Consider the following 18,706-nt stretch of genomic DNA (forward strand, 5'->3'; position numbering starts at 1 on the left):
CTGGCGGATTATTGTGATGACTTCTTCTTCTCCTCCCCATTCTTTTCTCTATACTTACCCTTTTTCTTTCTTCTTCTACCTTCTTCCTCCTTCTTCCTTCTTCTTCTCCTCCTATTCTTCTTTTATTCTTAATCTATTTCCTTTTAATTAAAAAAATCGTCTCTCCATTTTTTTCTTCTTCTTCTACTGCTTTTATTCTTCATCTACATTTAAAAAAAATCCTGGTGGATTATTGTGATGACTTCTTCTTCTCCTTCCCATTCTTTTCTTCTTCATCTACTTACTCTTCTTCTTTTTCTAAAGCAGATGAAGAAGAAGAAACTTCCCACCGTAAGTACGGAAGAAGCATAGAGCTCAAATTTTCATGGTCTCTGTTTTTGTGCGCCAAAATTGTTCTAAATTAACAATTTCCTGACTGGTCCGATTTACAAGGAAGAAAAATAGCAAGAAAACCGCAAAATGGCGAGGTCAAACAAAAACTCACAATAGAGGGAACATTGTAATCATAAAACCTGCTACATTTGTCAAAAGTCAAAATGAAATAAAACTTTGCTCGCAACTTGAAAAACGAAATGTGTGATGCAACACATGGGCAGATTATTTCCGTTTCCATTATTACCTATGCTAAAAAAATTAGCCTCCAAATCCAAACAAATTTAAGGTCACTCAACCACCTTCCTACAACAGATTGCATTTCATTCCCTCCAACATGTCCTTAAACGAGGTTGCGCATCGAATGACGTCGCCGGCAGACGGTTGTAAATGCGCCGCTCATCGGGCGGCATGCGACGACATGTGCGCGCCAACAACCGCGAGTCAAAGCAGAGCGAGCCGCTAAGGATAAAATGTTGACTGCCGTTATGTTCGAACCAGCGTGAACAGCATGCCCTTCATCCTCAGCAAACATCAACTAACACACACAACAGTGCTGCTCACATTCTGCATAAAGCTCACTCTCCCGTTTACGCATACAAAATATGCTCTGTTTGCTTTCCACCTTCCTGTCTCCAAATCTACTAGAAGGCGAGGGTAGTGGGGATGATGGCAGCGGGGAGTAGTGTGTGGGGTGGGGTGTGTGTGTGTGTGTGGGGGGGGGGGGGGGTTGTTGATGTATGGCAGAACTAAAGCAACCCTGCCGATCGATAATGTAAACAGGAGCAAAGAGAGGCGGTAAATAAGGCCCACTCCTGACAGATGTGTCGAGCTCAGGTGACGGAGGGAGGGGGGGGAGAGGGGAGGGGGACCAAAGAGGGAAGGATGTCGGGGCGAGGGGGATAATGGAGGGATGAGGAAAGGTAGAGCGAAGGAGAGAGAATGCAAAAGAGGGTAATGGGGGCAAGAAGAGGGATGGAGCGACGGGATGCGATAACTGCCAAGTGGGGGGCGGGATGACAAAGGACGCGGCGAGTGACACCGAAAGACGAAGAGAAGTGGAAGGAATGGACGGATGGGTTAAGACGGCCGGAAGGACGAGTGCGGAGAATAGACGGCACGGAAGGGAATAAAGACGGCGGTGATTGGTTTAACAGCGTGGAAACGTTTACGTGGCAATTACAGATTATGATTCATGTTAGGCGCGCGCACCGCTCGTGCTTGTATGTGACTGTTTAAAACAATGTGGCAGTGACATTTAGCAAATGACATGCAGATGAATGACAAGATAGGATGAGCGACGCGCTGTTGAAAAGCTCACACACACACACACGGAACACCGAGTCATGTCAAAGTCAAGGTTGGGGCCAGATGTGATTTTTTTGTGGGGCCACTTAAACAAATCAATTGTCTTCACTTTTAATACCGTTGACATATAAACTATTCTGCTTAAGTGATTTGAAAACTAGTTATTCATCAACTTCGTCGTTTTCAGGCATAAACCTTGTATGACCAAATATGGTCAATTTCATATTTTTTCACACATTGATACTATAATGGTACTAAATAGCTTGAGAATGACTCTATCAACTATTGAATGCTCAACTATCTGACAAGTATAAAAACTCCGCCTCTAAGTTCACACTGTGGGAGCCGTGTGGCATTATGTTGCCTTAAAGGGGAAGTCAACCCCCCCCCCCCCCAAAAAAAAATTCTTGACAATAATATGTTATATGTGACCTCACTAGTCTAAACATGACATTTTGATTAATATTACAATTATGGAATAGGAGTTGCCATTTTGCCACTTGCTGTTGACACAGACAGCAAATGGCAATATGGCCGCACCCTGAGATGGTTAAAAACAACTAGATTTTGCTGCCTAACTCATATTCCACTAACCAGTGGATTTAGACCAGTGGGGCTGCATAGAACAAATTATTGTAAAAAAATAATAATAAATAGGGGGTTTACTTCCCCATTAAATGCCGTTGACATATAAACTATTACGCTTAAGTGATATAAAAACGAGTTATTTATCAACTTGTCATTTACAGTATATCGTCGTTTTCAGGCATAAACCTTGTTTGACCAAATATGGTCAATTTCATATTTTTTTCACAAACTGATACTATAATGGATATGAAATAGCTTGATAACAAATTTAATAACTCTATTTATTGGATGCTTAACTGTCTGACGTATTAAAACTCCGCCTCTTCCCTCACCCTGCAGGAGCTGTGCGGCATTATGTTGCTTTAAGATTGAACGTCAAGATTATTATTTATTTATTTTTTTATATTTGATTGAGCTTTTTTTGTTGACAAAGTTAATTTCCTACTTTTTTGCAGTTTAATTTATTGCATCACTCATGGCTCCAAGTCCTTTGGAAAAGAGTCTGGGAAGATGATGACGCAACAGTTGTGACATATTAAAAGCTTTCATAGGGTATGCTAGACATCAAATCTCATCAGTACCGGTACCAAACTTGGATAAAGCTGTCGGCCACAGCTCGGACCCAAACAGTCACGCAGACTCGCCGACATCACATCTCACTAGGCCCCGCCTCTTAAAGGCATGTATCTAAAAACACAGATGCTCAACAGGTAGAATATTTGCTATGCATTTTATCTGGTAAAAACACATAACACATATTTGAGCGCTCAGCAACATAAATGTTCTCCTATTGCAGGTCGGTGTGCACGATCTGACCCCAAACTGAGCGCAACGCTCACAACGTGCCACTCGACTCTATCGCAGCAGTCGGTGAAAGCAAGCACTCACATTTACGACGCATACAATAAATACCCCGAGAGCTGTATGCGGCACTTACGTCTTCACAGAGTCCATTTTCCTTTATTGTTATTTCCTGCACGATGGCTGTGATTAAGCAGACAAATTTGTTTGTGTTTAACGCCTGCTACTTGACAAGTCATCCCAGATTTCAATTATAAATAAACTGCGCCTAATGAATCACAATAATGATTCATCCAGTCGGGATGCTCTCACTTTTTACACTGGTGTTTTTAGACATAACAAAACTAGCTTTGTACTTTGTGGTCTGATCTCCAATCAATGCAAATAATGTCTGCTTTGATTCATACTAGTTCATGCTATTGTTAATCAAATTTAAAATGTATTTACTGTTTATTTAAAATTACAATTTGAAGCTATATACCACACTATTATTGTTCTTATTACCCTTCAAAACTAAAAATGATCATGTTTTAAGTTTTCATATGACTTTTATATTGTTGTCCAATAAAATTGTATTTGATTAGGTTTTTATCTGTCTAAAAAAAAAACACAAGAATAAAAACAACATAATAGGCGAAAGAAAGAAAAATATTTCACAATATACCGACTGCTTTCAAATTTAACTAGCTCCCAGAATTTTGAAAGGCCTGATTTGAAAAATAACAGATTTTGTACGGGAAAAGTACCCGGCATGATGACATTAATGGATTTATAAGTGCACAGTACAACATTTTCATTGGGTTCAGATCTAAAACATGAATGTTTTTATGTAGTGTTCCAATATTTCTTCATTCTTCGGGACACAATTATTTGATATGAATGTTTCCAACACAGCTTGTAATCAAATAAAAATCAATATTTAATTTCCAAACATACCAGTTGTTTAATTGGACTAGGTCTAAATATCATGTGCTTAGTTTTAAAAGGGATAGTTGACTCATTGAGCCATTTTCAGCAGTAAAAAGTTAATATTTTGTCCAGAAAAAAAAATGTTTTTAAAGGTATTAATTGTACATGAAAAATAATGAAGTTATCAAATTCATTCTCGACAAAATATTAACTTTTTGCTGCTGAAAAATCCCTTTAAGGCTATTCTAATTTATTTACATTAAACCAAAGCTTTTCTTTTAGTACTTCACGTTTGACTATCAATGATAACTGTTGAAAATATCCCCCTGTTTAGAAAATATTTGTGTCATCTGCAAAAACTACCATTTTTAAAATGACACTTTCCGTATGTCATTAATTTATGAAGTAAATAGCTTGGGTCCCAAAATAGACCCATGCGGTACACCACATGTAATATTCAAGCACATTGCATTATGGTAACCTGAGTGGAACCCCTCGCTCCATTTATTTATTTATTTATTTTAGAGCAATCCAATGTGTCAAAAGCCTTCTTTTATGTCAATGAAAGCCTGGCCAATGATGGCCTGCTAATGTCATGGATTCAAATATTTCATATTCACACACTGTAAATGTATTTGAACTCGTTTCCATTCAACCATCCAAAGTTAACAAGATCAATCCTTTAAGTATTTAAATTTGTTTTCCTTTACAGTCAATTTCTCATCCTAATTTTCCAGGAAGATAAACTGACTGTAATTTAGCATTTAAGACTGAATGCTTGATGCTCTATTGTGTGACCAAACAAACCGTGAAATGTTACAATAACTTTTAATTCTACATCACCCTCATTCTTATTAACAAATAATTGTTTCAGCGAACGTCACATCGCAGCTCATAAAATTGCACATTTTATATGGTTCATTTTGCACCAGGGGTTCATCAGTGGGTCTTAAGCTAAGCGCTAATTAAATTGAATCCAAAACACATCATGGTTGATGTATAATTGCTTATTTATGGCTCTTTGAATTTCCATAGATGAGTGAGTTTGTATGAGTCATCATAATAGTTTATGATTACAATCACTCTTCGGAGAAAAACATTAACACGAACAAGCTTAAGTTCATACTTTCTGTTGAAAGGCGTGAATAGGAACATGCTTCTTAGCAGCTGTTGTCAAGATGATTTCAATGGAACAGAAGGACATTTTAGCTCAACTGAATGCGACTTCGAAATCGCTGTCATAGAGACCAAATACCAATTGTTTTGAAAATAGTCACTAGAGCAGTTGGTGAAATTGATAACCGTATTAGACAAACAAAGACAGTTGCCTCGGACCTCAAATGGCAATTTATTTTTTTTTTAATAACAATTCATGCACCTTGAAAACATCAAATTCTTCATCTAACATAATCAGTTTGACTCTCTTTCGCACAATGTTCTTCTCCATCTTCTTACTTTGCGTTTACAGTCTTCGTTCGTAACTTGTTGACACGCTTGGTTGAGTATGAAGTTGAGTTACTGCCCCGGCGGAGTGGAGGAAAGAAGAAAGCGAGTGCAAACTACAAAAGGTTTCAACCTTTTTTTTTTCACGGTGACGAATGCGAGTAACTGACAACAGCAGGAGCCCGGGATGCTATTATAACACTGCAGGCAGTGTTAGCCCAGGAGGATCGAAGTAGAGAAGAAGTAGAGTGTGACAAGAGGGACGTTTTTCATCGCCAAGTGTTAAAGCGCTCGGTTGATAACAGCTAACTGCTGTGCATTAAATGTTGATTAATGGCTTTGGGAATTTCTATATGAGTGTTGATGATTCACTTGTTAGTTTCGAATCATCAAGAAGGATATAAAGGTCTTTATCTCACCATGGAAATTTGTCATTCACACTTTTTAGTTGATTTGACATTAATATATATATATATATTTTATATTTATTTATTTTTACTTTATTATTATTATTTATTTATTTATTTTTATTATTATATATAAGTAAATATCCATTGAAAGTTGAATATTCATTGAATATTGGTCACGTTGACATGTGCCAGATTACATTTCATGAAAAAATGTGTTGAAGTCAATAAGGTCAATTTCAAGGTCAACTAAAACAAAAGGTTAAAAAGTTACTAAAATATGCACCAATCTTTTAAATGATTGCAGATTTGGAATCCTTGTTGAATTCCCTTTCCAACAATACCTGTTTTGTGACGATTGGCCCGGGAGTTCCTGAGAAGAGAGGGTTCAATGAAGGTGGACACGCCCCTTTTTGCCAAAATGGTCAAAATGCGGTGGGCTGTTGCTCCCAAGCTCCTGCCCCGATTGACCTAAAATTTTAGATTTAGTGTTGTACTGTCACTATAAACAAGTACACCAAGCAACCCCCTTTGCTCCGGGCTGTTTTACTGGATTTTGACTGATTTGGCAAGGTCCACAGAATACTCTGTTCTATGGCTATAAAAACATGGAACCTACCAAAAGAAAGATTAGAGTCTCTTCTTTCATCAGTAAGAAAAAAAAAGAAAAAAGAAGTATATCTGTTTCCGTTTTGCAGCAATTAGCATTAGAATATAGCTAAGTTTCATCATTATTCACAAATCTGTTGAAAACACAGGGGAAAAGAACTTTTGCAACATGGCCCTGGCTGATCTCTTATACTCGCCACCTGCTGGACGTTTTTTTGTAATAACTACCATTGCTTTAAGCAGCCCTCTTCATGTCAGAGGCTGTATCAAAGCCTTCTGTTTGCTCTAGCATAAAAAAAAAACATTTATACATTTTTGGGTTTGAATGCGTTAATCAACATCACATATATCATATAATTATTGTTATTCTGAATGAAAGTGTTCTCATTGTTCCACTGAGCACATAAAGTCTTAATAATGATTTTTAAAAAATTGAAAAGTTTGCCGTGCTCAGAGTGGAGGCCTATTTCAAATGAAGGCCTTCATCACTAATTAATTGTCCTATTGTGCATCACAAAGTAGGAGGTGCATATTTAAAGAGGATTTTTTAGCTTCGTCAAAGCAAGCAAGTCATCTACAAATGTTCCCACAGATCACGTGTCTCACAAAGGCAGTCAAAATTGGACAAGTGACACATTCTAGGAATATTAGCACGTAATATCCACGTTCATGTCTTTGAATGAAAAAGTTGCATTTCTCGGCACGCGTCGTCCGCTTGTAGTCTCGCTAAGTGATTTCTCGGGGACCGCCGCTCTTCATCACGCGGCGGTTTGATGAAGGACCGTCGTAACTTTTCTTTCATTCCCGAGTCTGCCGGCTCTCCTGTAAGCGCGGCGCTCCCGCCGCACGCCTTCATGCACGAGCTTCTCATCTTGGCGGGGGCAGCGAGACGTTGAACATGAGAACATAAGAGACGGCTCCTTCATGCGGGGAGGCTGCACGGGAGCATGCGGAGAAGTCTGCTGCTGCCACTGAGCCACAAGGCAAATAATCCATGTGAAAAGATGACAACACCTCGACAGTCACTTTTAGTCATGCACATCATTTTGTAAAAATCATTCCTGTAAGTCGACGTTAGCATTTGATCGACTCATTTGCTATTTAAAATCTGTTTTAGTTTTATAATGCACTGTACACGTAGTCAGTAGGGATGTTTGATATCACTTTTTTCAGACTGATACCAGTATGAATACTCAATTTACCGATACCACTAGTACTTTTGATATATACATTTAAAAGTACATGAAATTAATGGCAGTTTTCTATTTTTCACATTTCTAGTTCTTAATCGTGAAACGGCCATAAGAGGGCTGTCGCCACTGGTGTCCGCCGGCGTAGCGAGTATCGGCCCGATGTGATACCTGGTATTGGTACACGCCCATCCCTAATAGTCAGTTTCGATTCTTCAGTAATTGTTTAAAAATAATTGCAAAATAATATGTTTTAAAAACAAACAAACACAAATCATGTTTATGGGCATAAATATATATATATATTTTTTTTTTAACCTTTCAATATTTTGGTCTTAAAACAAAATTCCATTTCTTTGAAGAAATAAATTGTTAAAACATTTAATAAAATGTTCCTTAAACATGAGTTCACTTTGTTTAAAAATTACATGAATTTCCCACAAACAAAATGCTTACACCTTACCTTAAACAAATGTAATTATTATTGTTATCAAGTATTATTATCATTCATCAAACGATATGATGTTGATATACAATTACACTGGTCAACATTTTTTTTTACTTAAGTTAAGTAAGTTAAGGGTTAGGTTAGTGATACCTACAATTACCTTTACAAAGCATGGTAAAATGTAAAATGTGTATTTGGCAAGCTTTTATTGGACATAATTTAAATATCTCAAAAAACCTGATATGCTATAAAAAATAAAAATAAAAAAAATATATATATTTTTTTAATCAGGGTAAAAAATACATTTAAGTACACATAAATCCATCTCTGTTTAAAATTTGCTTTTGGCCACAGTGTTGTTAAAACTAATTGAAATGTATTTTTCGTTCAGCTATTATAAGATTCTGTTTAATGTCTTGTCCCGTCATTTGAAGCTAAGAACCTCAAGTACCCTGCATTTTAAGCCCTTATTTATTTATTTATGTTTGTGTATGTTGTAAACTTGTGTCCCTGCTCTCTTCATTCTAAATAAATAAATTATTATTATTATTATTATTATTTTAATCTGATTTGGCAACGCACTCAGAATTTTTTAGAATAAAGTTCAATCAACTCCGGCTTTATTAGAATCCGCTTCCTTTGATTATTTTGTTTGGGGAAAAAAGAGTGTAGCCTAAAAGTGTTGCAGTAGTATTTAATATGTAAACTACAATCAAAGCACCATCAATTTTGGCTTATTTCGCTTGACAAGCGTGTCTCGGAACAGAGTGCGTGATAATAGCAGCTACATGGGAATACAAGGTTCATGTTTTTGTGCAAATGTCTGCTGATAAGACAAGATCATGAGATCAGCATGTTAAGTGTCTTAAGTGTGTTTGCTGGCCGGCCGCGGTGGTCCTCGGGGGTGTCGGATTAAACAATGCCAGCGGAGCGGAGTGCGCAGCTTGTTTACTGTGTGCTTGTGTGCGAGGGCCAGTGTGCTGTGTAAATGTCCGTCTTAATTAAGCAGAGATAAATCTGACCCACGAGGAAGTGGGGATCGCTCGCTCTTCATTTTGTCTGCAGCGCAGCAACAGAGGAGATTAATTATCTCGCTTCAGCACCAAATCTTTGAAAACCTCTTGTGTTTTATTCATTTTAGCCATTTTTGCTAGCTTGTTCTGCATACATTTTGCTAGTTAGCCGAGGGTGGTTTTACTTTCCTAACCCACTCTGCAATGGGAATTTTGAGCCGATTGGGTTACTTTTATCCAAGATTGGGTTAATTATTTTCACCCAGCAGTTTGGTATAAAGAGCTGAAACTGATCATCATTTTTAATGGTAAAATGGTTATTTTGAACCACAGCTGTATTATTGATAACCTGGTAACCCATTTCTTAGTAGCTTTAACTCGTCAGTATGGATAGTTTGTACCCAACGTGCTCGGTCACATCCTCAATCCAATGTGCTGGGCATAAATAAATATTTAAACCCGGCGCTGGGTTACCCAATTTGGGTTACTTTTGACCCAGCAGCTATAAACTGATATCCTCTAAGGTGCCATTTAAAAACAAAGTTGTCTTTTGGTAACATTCAAACACTTGGATATGTTTCGAAATTGATTGATAAACTATATAAGGTTTGAAGGCATCGTAGACAAGAAATCAAATTAAATTTTGCTGCAGCGTCATCATACAAAGGCGACTTTATATTGACTGCTGATTTATCAGTTGCGCACTGTGCTTGCACGGCCTGTTGCCGTCCTCTCTCTCTCTCTCTCTCTCTCTCACACACACACCTATATTTTCACTTCAATGCCCTTCTTATGCACTTTATTTAATCACTTTGTCATATGAATCAGTTGAAATAAAGCATGCAATAAATTGATTTGTCAAAGAAAAAAGAAAAACATTTTACTACTATGGAAAAGATCATTTTGATGTAATTTACAGTTATTTTAGCCATTATGGTGCCTTACTTTGTTATACAAACTTATGTTATTAATATATATTTTAAACAATTTTGGAAATAACAATTTAGTAGAATATCACTCATTTAATTTAGTTGGGTTACTAAAGCAATTCAGGTTAAAAAGAAAGTGTTTACTTCAAAATGTTTTTTTTTTTTAAATGAATGAGTGTTATTTAGTGTCACTGTCTCAACCCCCTAACTTGACTCGTCTTCCCAAGCCCAGTTTATGTTTTAATAAACACCACAAACTGTTGTCCCCAACATGGACATGTCGTCCTAAAATCATGTTCAATCGCTAGTTCCGAATGCTTAAAAAAAAAAAAGAAGTCAAATTACGTTGGCATTGTAAAATTCAGTGCCTGTTCCCAGTGTTAGCTCTTAGTGGCTAACCGCTAGCCGCTAAGCAAGTGCCCCATATAAGCTAAGTTGCCCTCAGACTCCGAATACTCGATTATTTGAAAGGCTATTCAGTAGGATGTCCGAATACAACAACAAAAATTCTAAAGTTGCAGCCCTAGAAAATGAGTTAAACTGAATGTTTCACATACTGTGTTTTTATTTATTTCATTTCCTCCTACGTTTTTATGTTGTTGGATGTAAACCGTGTCCCTCAACAAGACAAAGGGACATGAAGGTCACATGTTGACGCATCCTCCGCATGCAGCACTGAAGGTCAGCAGCTGTTAGCAATGTAGCTTAGAACTGCTAATTTGGTTTGCTAGTAGCTTGCGGGCTAATTGCCTTGATAGCTCAAAGCCACCTGCTGATTTGTTTGCGTTTGGGTGCAAATTAACCTTGCCAGGCTGCTGGGTTTTCTGCCGGATATTTTAAGGCCTATAGAAATGTGTACATTAGCCTGCTACCTATGTAATAATAGTACATAACAGATGGATCACATCAGTTATGCTAATAATTCTACTGACCTTCATATTTCAAATACCACATATCAAATACTCAATCTGACACAGAAACATGTTCTACTTTTTGGTCATGCTTTGTTTTATATATTTGACAAATTAAGGTTTTATTTCAGTTGCATTTTTGAATGAAAAGGACATTATCATTTATTGAGGTCGGGCAGATTGATTGTAAGATTTATTGACCGACCTCAATAAATGTACCTTTAATTCATCGGGAAAAGTTCTTTGTGGTCTTTTAATATTTGCATTTGAATACTGGCAAAACCTTCAAAATAAAAAATGGCGCAAAGGATGAAAAGGTCTAAAAGATGTCAGTGTCTTTTCTCTACAGTCACACACAGCAACATCCCAGTTGGTCTAATACTTTTATTTGATTCTTTTTCAAATTTGCACAATACACAAAGATCGTGAGAGGCTCTATCAGAAGGTTTCAACCTACAATGAAGCTCAAATGAGCTGAATTAACAAAAGGCCGCATTCACAGACTGATCAAAGCATTTGTTACTTTTGAACAAAGTTCTTGTGGACACTAAAATTTGGAGTAATAATAATATTAATGCATTAGATTTATATACCGCTTTTTTGGACACTCAAAGACACTTCACAGTGGATACACTATTTGTGCTCTCACACATTTACACTCAGTTGCCGGGAAACTACTTAAGTGGCCACAGCTGCCCTGGGTTTGAGTGTTTTTTATTGTTGGATAGCCTTGCTTAGAGTGGCAACACCACTTAAGGACATTCATTGATGTTATTGTGTTGAGTATTAATTAAAAGTCATTGAAGTGTATAGTTTATATTGTTTTGTAAAATACCCAAACTTGTGGGGGTGATTTTTTATTTTTTATTACCCAACTCTTTGGGTTAAATAAAGAACCCAAAATGTTGTTTCGGAACCTTTTTGCCCAATGGCAAGTTTATGTCAAATAAATAGCCCACTAAGCAACCTAACTTTTTGGATTAAATAAATAACCCAATAATTTAAGTTGTTCTCATTTTTACCAAACTATTTTTCGAGTGAATAAATAATACTCTACACTCTAAAAACTGTTGGGTTAAATTATAACCCAGTATGGGTCAGAAAACGATTGATCGCTACTTGGGTCAATTAAACTTTTTGGGTAAAATAAATAACCCAAAAAGTTTTTCCCATCTCTCTTTGCCCAAAACATGACAAAAACATGTTGTTTAGTGGGTTGTTCATTTGAACTAACTTTTTAGGTTAAATAAATAACCCAAAAAGTTGAAATGGTCCTTTTTGGACCCAATTTGTGTTATTTTTGATCCAGCTATTTTTAGAGCGTATCAATATTATACGCTCTAAAAACAGTTGTGTTAAAAAATAACCCAGTATGGGTCAGAAATGTATTGGATCGCTACTTGGGTCACTTTTTGACCAATAATTGGGTTATTATTGACCCAATTGTTTTTAGAGTGTTGGCACTTTATTAATTCCCTTGTTTATTTATTTTATCTCATTGTTTTATGTGGTTGTTACGTGCGTGTAGATGTGATCCACACAGTGGGGCCGATAGTGCAAGGCGGCGTCGGGGAGGCGGAGAAGAGCGCTCTGAGGTCATGCTACAACAACAGCCTGCGGAAGGCTACGGAGAACAACGCACGCTCGGTGGTGAGATGACAGAAATCATGCCGATTGCCTGGACGGGTGAGCGTTGCTGTTGTGAGAAAGTGAAAAGGTGCCGAAATAGGAGCGGTGTCGATGAATGCAGATTAAAAAAAAAAACACGAGTCGATAAAAAGAAGGTGTCTGGACAGATTCCTACCATTGCACCCCAACTGAGATATACTGAGCGAGGAGCTGGAGCGGGCCAATGCTGACTTGTGTGACGGTTTTATGAAACGCTCGAGACGGGGGGGCTTGGCGCCGGAACGAGGTGTCACAGTCGAAGACAAACACCGACGTGAAAATGGAGACGACAGCAGACTCCAGAGTCATACAAAACAAAATGAGAAATTCAAGTTGGCTTAGATTGTGTCAAAATACCAGAAAATAATGAATTTGATAACCATCGCAGCTAGAGATGGTCAAAATGGATCTTTATTCATTGTTAGGAATTCTGGAAATTGAACCTGTCCAAGAGATGTATAAAAACCAACAGATGGAGAAAGAATGGGAAGCCTGACAGGTCACCAAAATGGTGCCTCAATTTCTCAGGTGAACAAATAAGTGGCAAGGGGGGAAAAACAGCCCATAACTGTAAGGGAAGAGCACCGCTTGGATGTGGATGGACTCAATTCAACTTTATTTATAGAACACTTTAAAAACAACCATAACCACTGAGCAAGCCGACGTAGAAAATACGTCACATTTGGATGCAGATTGCAATGTCAGATTACGTAATTTCGATTAGTGACATATATAAAACGTCTGTGCAAAGTTGAAATCGGGTTCAAATCGGGTCACGAGGACGTCCTTTTGCCGCTTTATCTCGACCTATATTCATCATTTAAAATGACTAAAATAATGGTGTGAAATCATGCATGAAAATGCTCAATAAAGAAATAAAAATATAGCGTACTAATCCAGTTTGTTACAATTGGTTTATTGTTTTAAAACCATATGTGTGCTTCATATCACTGTCCATAATAAGGCCATTGTTAGACGTCATATGTCAACCTATTTTGGCGTTCATATGGACGTAGAAATACGGTCCACGACCGGCCGACGCGATACGGACATGATCTGGACATCGGATGTTTAGTGGGTAAGATGTACATAAAGTAAAAATCTGACAGCTCATTGATACAGTACAGACGCTCCCCTACTTACGAACATTCGAGTTACGAACAACGGTACATACGAACATGTCTGCGCGCATGCGCGCATGTCAAAAAATGTTCGGAAAGAGATGCTGTAAGTTCGATTTTGTATTGCGCACCTTTTTCCGAGTACTGCAGTGCTTCTTTCCGCCGCTAATACCGACGCTTGGCGCTGTGAGAGCTCACCCAGCATTGGAGGCTCAGCAACGTGTCGAGGAGGAGGAAGAAGAAGAAACGCCTGTCGCTCATAGATAAAGCCATCGCACTCTTCGAGCAGCAAGACCCAAATATTGAACGTTGCACAAAGGTTGCAAATCAATTGAATGATGCCATACAGTGCTACCGCATCATTTATGATGAAAAAAGAAGAAAACAATCGTCGTTAGATCGCTTCTTTCGGCCAGTTTCTAGTAAATCCACCAAGGAAGATACTCATCAACCCTCATCTTCTTCTCCTCGACCCTCAACTTCTTCCTACATTGAAGTTACGGAGGACGAAGTAACTTTTGAAGCCCATTCCAGCGATGACGAAGAACCTCTCATGATATAAAATCCTCCTCTTCCTCTTCCTCCTCCTCCATCATCTCCTTAAGCATCGAGTACATCTTCCAAAAGTAAGTTAAACTTCATTTTATTTATCTTATTACGTACATGTACATACTGTGTGTGTCTCTCGCTCTCTCTCTCTAACATACGTAGTACAGTACTGTACGTATTCTCTTTAAACATAAATTATAATACAAAATATAGCACTGAAGCAACTTACGAACAAATTCACCTTACGAACGATCGCTCGGAACGTAGCTCGTTCGTAAGTTGGGGAGCGTCTGTACAGGCAAATTCCATTTTTGTCTTATTTTCCCCCCGTTCTAATCCATCTTCATCTTGAATTATCGCAACTTTCGGATTGTCTTGAATGAAAAAGCTTTGTTCCATAAACATTGCATAGGCATCCTCTTATCTCCCCATCCGTAGGTCGGTTACCAGCATATTGTTGCTGATTTTTGTCAATCTCAGGTCACGATCAATCCCGGAAAATAAATTAAGACCATCATAAACAGCTTCAGAGGGGAGGGAAGCTATTTTTGTGGCACATTCGTTACGTTGCAGGAATGACACAATATCACAAGATGATCATTTATTTTCACTGACTTTCACATTTGCGTAGACTAACTTATGTTTCATTGTCTTTCTTAGTTTCCTTGTTTAAAAAATAACGGGCCGGCGGAGTCGCAAGGGATTGACAGGAAACTCTGCGTACACGTGCTCGGCCGCTTGTAAACATAGCTAATTGAACGAGGCCCCGCTAATCGCACTCCTCCAGCTGTGTCGGGGATGTACAGTATTATGAGCCCTCGAGCGAAACAAACATTTCTGACAGCTGTCGTTTGCATGGCGACGCGGCGGAGCCAGACAAGACGCAGTATATTTAGCGCGGAGGTGACACTGCAACCAAAGGAGGAGGGAATGTTTATAATAAGCAACGCGAGTGAGACCATCCATCTTCCTTTGCCTCAATGTTCAATTGTGTGAAAAATAATGAAAGTGCCTGCAGGAGGGAGGCATTCATTTGATTTGGTATTTATTAAAATAACATAACAAATTAATGCTTTTGTTTGTGACGATGCTCCCCATGCAACTTCTCGCTCACTCTGTTCTTCATCCTATTTGTCATTTTGAACTTTTTTAATCTTACTTTTTCCATGTGCAGGCCTTCCCGTGCATCTCCACTGGAGTCTACGGTCAGTGCGTGTTTTCTCATTTCCTTCTTACATATCTAAAAGACAACGACAAGAGTAACTCCTTTCTATCTGCCGCTTCTTTCCTGAGTCATCATCTGGTGCCACCCAGAGGTGATTCCCAGATTAAGGTTTTTGTATTAGGAGCAGCAGATTAAAGCAGATTAGTCCGCTGATGGTGTCAGATTGACTGTAATCCTCCATCACTCTGGTGGAGAGAGTGTTAAGAACAGTGCTGAGAGAGTCCCAGGGGGTCGTTTGGCGCTTAGCCTGTGTTGGATTGCTAGAAAGCAAACAAGGATATTAACACGTGAAATGTGTTGCCAACAACTGTTATATTCATTTGAAATGACTCAAAGATCAGATATTGCCCTAACTGACCACGAGATTAGGTACGCCTGCATAATCAGATGATTCTCTTCAAATATAAGGGCTGTAAGAACTGTGGCTTTAATAAATAAAAATCTTCTGATATTGCAGCATCTTTTGTTAACGAGCCATTTTTACAGTAATTTGAACAATATTTATCCTTGACTTCCGATGGATGGATGGATGGATACATATTAAATTAAATTGCTTACTGGTAATTTAGTTAAGTCGCTAGCTAGCTAATAAGCTAGTTCGCTAACTGGCTTTTAGGCTAGATCGGTAGCTAGCTATTTAGATAGATTGCTAGCTATCTAATGGATGGATGGAGGATGGATGGATATATATTAAATTAAATCGCTAGCTGGTAATTAAGTTAAATCGCTAGCTAGCTAATAAGCTAGATCACTAACTGACTACTAAACTAGATCGCTAGCTAGCTATTAAGCTAGATCGCTATTAAGCTAGATCGCTAGCTAGCTATTTCGATAGCTCACTAGCTAGCTGATGGATGGGTGGCTAGGTAGGTAGGTAGATAGCGATTCAGTTTAATATGGTGCCTTGAACAAAGTAGAAGGAATTATGAACAGTATGAAAAAGCAGCTACTAAACAAGAAAAATGCAAAAAATCCATTATAGAAGATGAACTTTATTTGGGGTTAATCAGAGGCACTTTAAATGGTAGCAGGCATGTTCTGACTCACATTTAATTTGATTTTTATTGCGATTGGTTACATGTGAACATAGTTGTCAGAATCAGATTTATTGTAAAAAACACAATATATCTTCACAGTCACAGCCCATCAGAAAGACATGAAAAAAATGTCTGAGAAACCCAAAAAATAATGACCAACAGAGGGAGAGAGGATGGGAAGCTAGGCCTTTACTCACAGTTTCTTAAATGAGAAAAAAATAAATCATTTTGGTCTCGTTTTTAGATTAAAAAGCCCTAGCAGGTGTGTGGAGACGTTTTATATCCACTGTGGATAGGTTATATGCCTGGAAATATGTCTTGCATTGGATATCATTTTGTACTGTGCAGGTGTACCTAAACATAGACTTAAGAGTTCTTATGCTCAAAGTGAAAATTTTCTCATGTAATGCAGTTGCGCAATTTGTCAGAAAAACCAACCACAAGCAGTGCCGTGGTTTATTTCAAGCCGTATAGTGGGCCCACTTTGGCATGTTACATGGCGTCTGTCGCTGTATAATTGACGTGCGCGCCCACGTTCCGTGTATGTTTGCTCCCGTTGCCATCCTATTTGGGTTCATTATAACGTTCTGTGTATTTGGCTAGCAGCAGTCAACTTGACACATTTTCACATTCTCACTTGGCAACATTCAAATGATGCCAAGCGAGCACGGATGAAGCAGGCCCGTGTAACAATAAGCCCATCTCGGCGGAATAGACGACGTAACCTGTCACTTTTTCTTCTCTAGCAAATGATGTGCATATCCTTTCATGTTGTAGGGTATCCACCTGTGCAGGCTGTGCACGAGGCCTTGGCCACCGTGAGGGAGTATCTGGAAGAACATTACGACAAGGTGTGTGTGTTTGCGTGAGAGTGTGGGCACAATTGGTAATCTTCCCAACCATTTCCTCCAGGTTTTCTTCCTATCACGGTTGTTTTTGCGCCGGGTGTGTGGGTAAAACACACCGTTGGTGCGCTTGCAGTGGCGCGCCCTCCTGCTCTTATCCTCGGGGCCACGTCTGCCTTTTAATTGGCTCCTTGAGGGACTGTCCAACGCTGACACGCGCACGCTAGCTTTTCCGGAGAGGAGAAAAGACCAAATGATGCGCGACTGATGCATTCGCTCGTTAAACGGGACCTCCCTTCTTCCGCCCCCGACTCCTCCCGCTCCTCTTTACACCTCCCAGAGAGGCTGTTGACGAGGTTATTGTTAGCGCGGACGTCCCCAGGGTCTCCCTGACTACAAGTCGCATGTACTGTGCGGGTCAGTGTTCAAAGTACGGTGAAACCCTTTTTGTTTAGCTAGCTAGCTAAGAGCTATTTATTTGTCATTGTGTTTGTTTACTGTAAACACCGCGTTTAAATGTACGGTGAACCCCTGTTTCTCTAGCTAGCTAGCTAAGAGCAATTTATTTGTCACTCTGTTTGTTTACTGTAAACATCGTGTTTAAATGTACGATAAACCCCTTTTTCTCTAGCTAGCTACCTCGCTAGCTAAGAGCTGTTTATTTGTCGCTCTATTTGTTTACTGTAAACATTGCGTTTAAATGTACGGTGACACCTGTTTCTCCAGCTAGCTAGCTAAGAGCTGTTTATTTGTCACTCTGTTTAATTACTGTAAACATTGCGTTTAAATGTTCGGTGAACCCCTGTTTCTCTAGCTAGCTAGCTAGCTAGCTAAGAGCTGTTTATTTGTCACACTGTTTGTTTACTGTAAACATCGCACATTAAAGAGAGTTAAACAATATATTTTTAAACACCAAAACATTCAACCAAGCCATACAATTTTATCTAGCGAAAGTCCACTAGCTTAATGCTAGCATAATATGAAATGTCAAAAAGTTAGCATAAATTTAGCAGTGATAGTGCGATGGCGAGAAGGTTTTTATTTCCATATATTTTCCGCACTGCTACTTTCCGTTCGAGGCCCTTTTGCCATTTCCCCAGTTTGAACTTCAGCCCACGAGGTGATGTTCCTCAAGTTGTGGTACAAGCTGGTCATTGTACTGCTAGCCACAAGTAAAAAAAAAAAAAAAAATAAAAAAACATGTGTTGTTTGCTTCAAGGCTGCTGCACTGAGACTTAAACTCCCACACCGGGCAGAAAGCAACACAAAGCAGCCTAACTATAAATCACACTCCATCGCCCACAACACAAGAAACAATCCGAAACGATGTTCG

The 18,706-nt window shown here is 38.7% G+C and overlaps 1 protein-coding gene across 3 annotated transcripts in view; it reads left to right on the top strand.

Moving 5' to 3' along the window:
• Positions 1 to 18,706, top strand: part of macrod1 (mono-ADP ribosylhydrolase 1) — a 163,683-nt gene that overhangs the window by 138,817 nt on the left and 6,160 nt on the right. For all 3 annotated transcript variants that reach the window (XM_077577458.1, XM_077577457.1, XM_077577459.1), the window contains 3 exons: positions 12,457 to 12,578; positions 15,441 to 15,471; positions 17,306 to 17,379. In XM_077577458.1, coding sequence (XP_077433584.1) covers positions 12,457 to 12,578; positions 15,441 to 15,471; positions 17,306 to 17,379 — 227 coding nt within the window. The remainder of the gene's footprint in view (positions 1 to 12,456; positions 12,579 to 15,440; positions 15,472 to 17,305; positions 17,380 to 18,706) is intronic.

The sequence above is a fragment of the Vanacampus margaritifer genome, chromosome 10 (genome assembly GCF_051991255.1).
Source record: "Vanacampus margaritifer isolate UIUO_Vmar chromosome 10, RoL_Vmar_1.0, whole genome shotgun sequence".
Lineage (NCBI taxonomy): Eukaryota > Metazoa > Chordata > Actinopteri > Syngnathiformes > Syngnathidae > Vanacampus > Vanacampus margaritifer.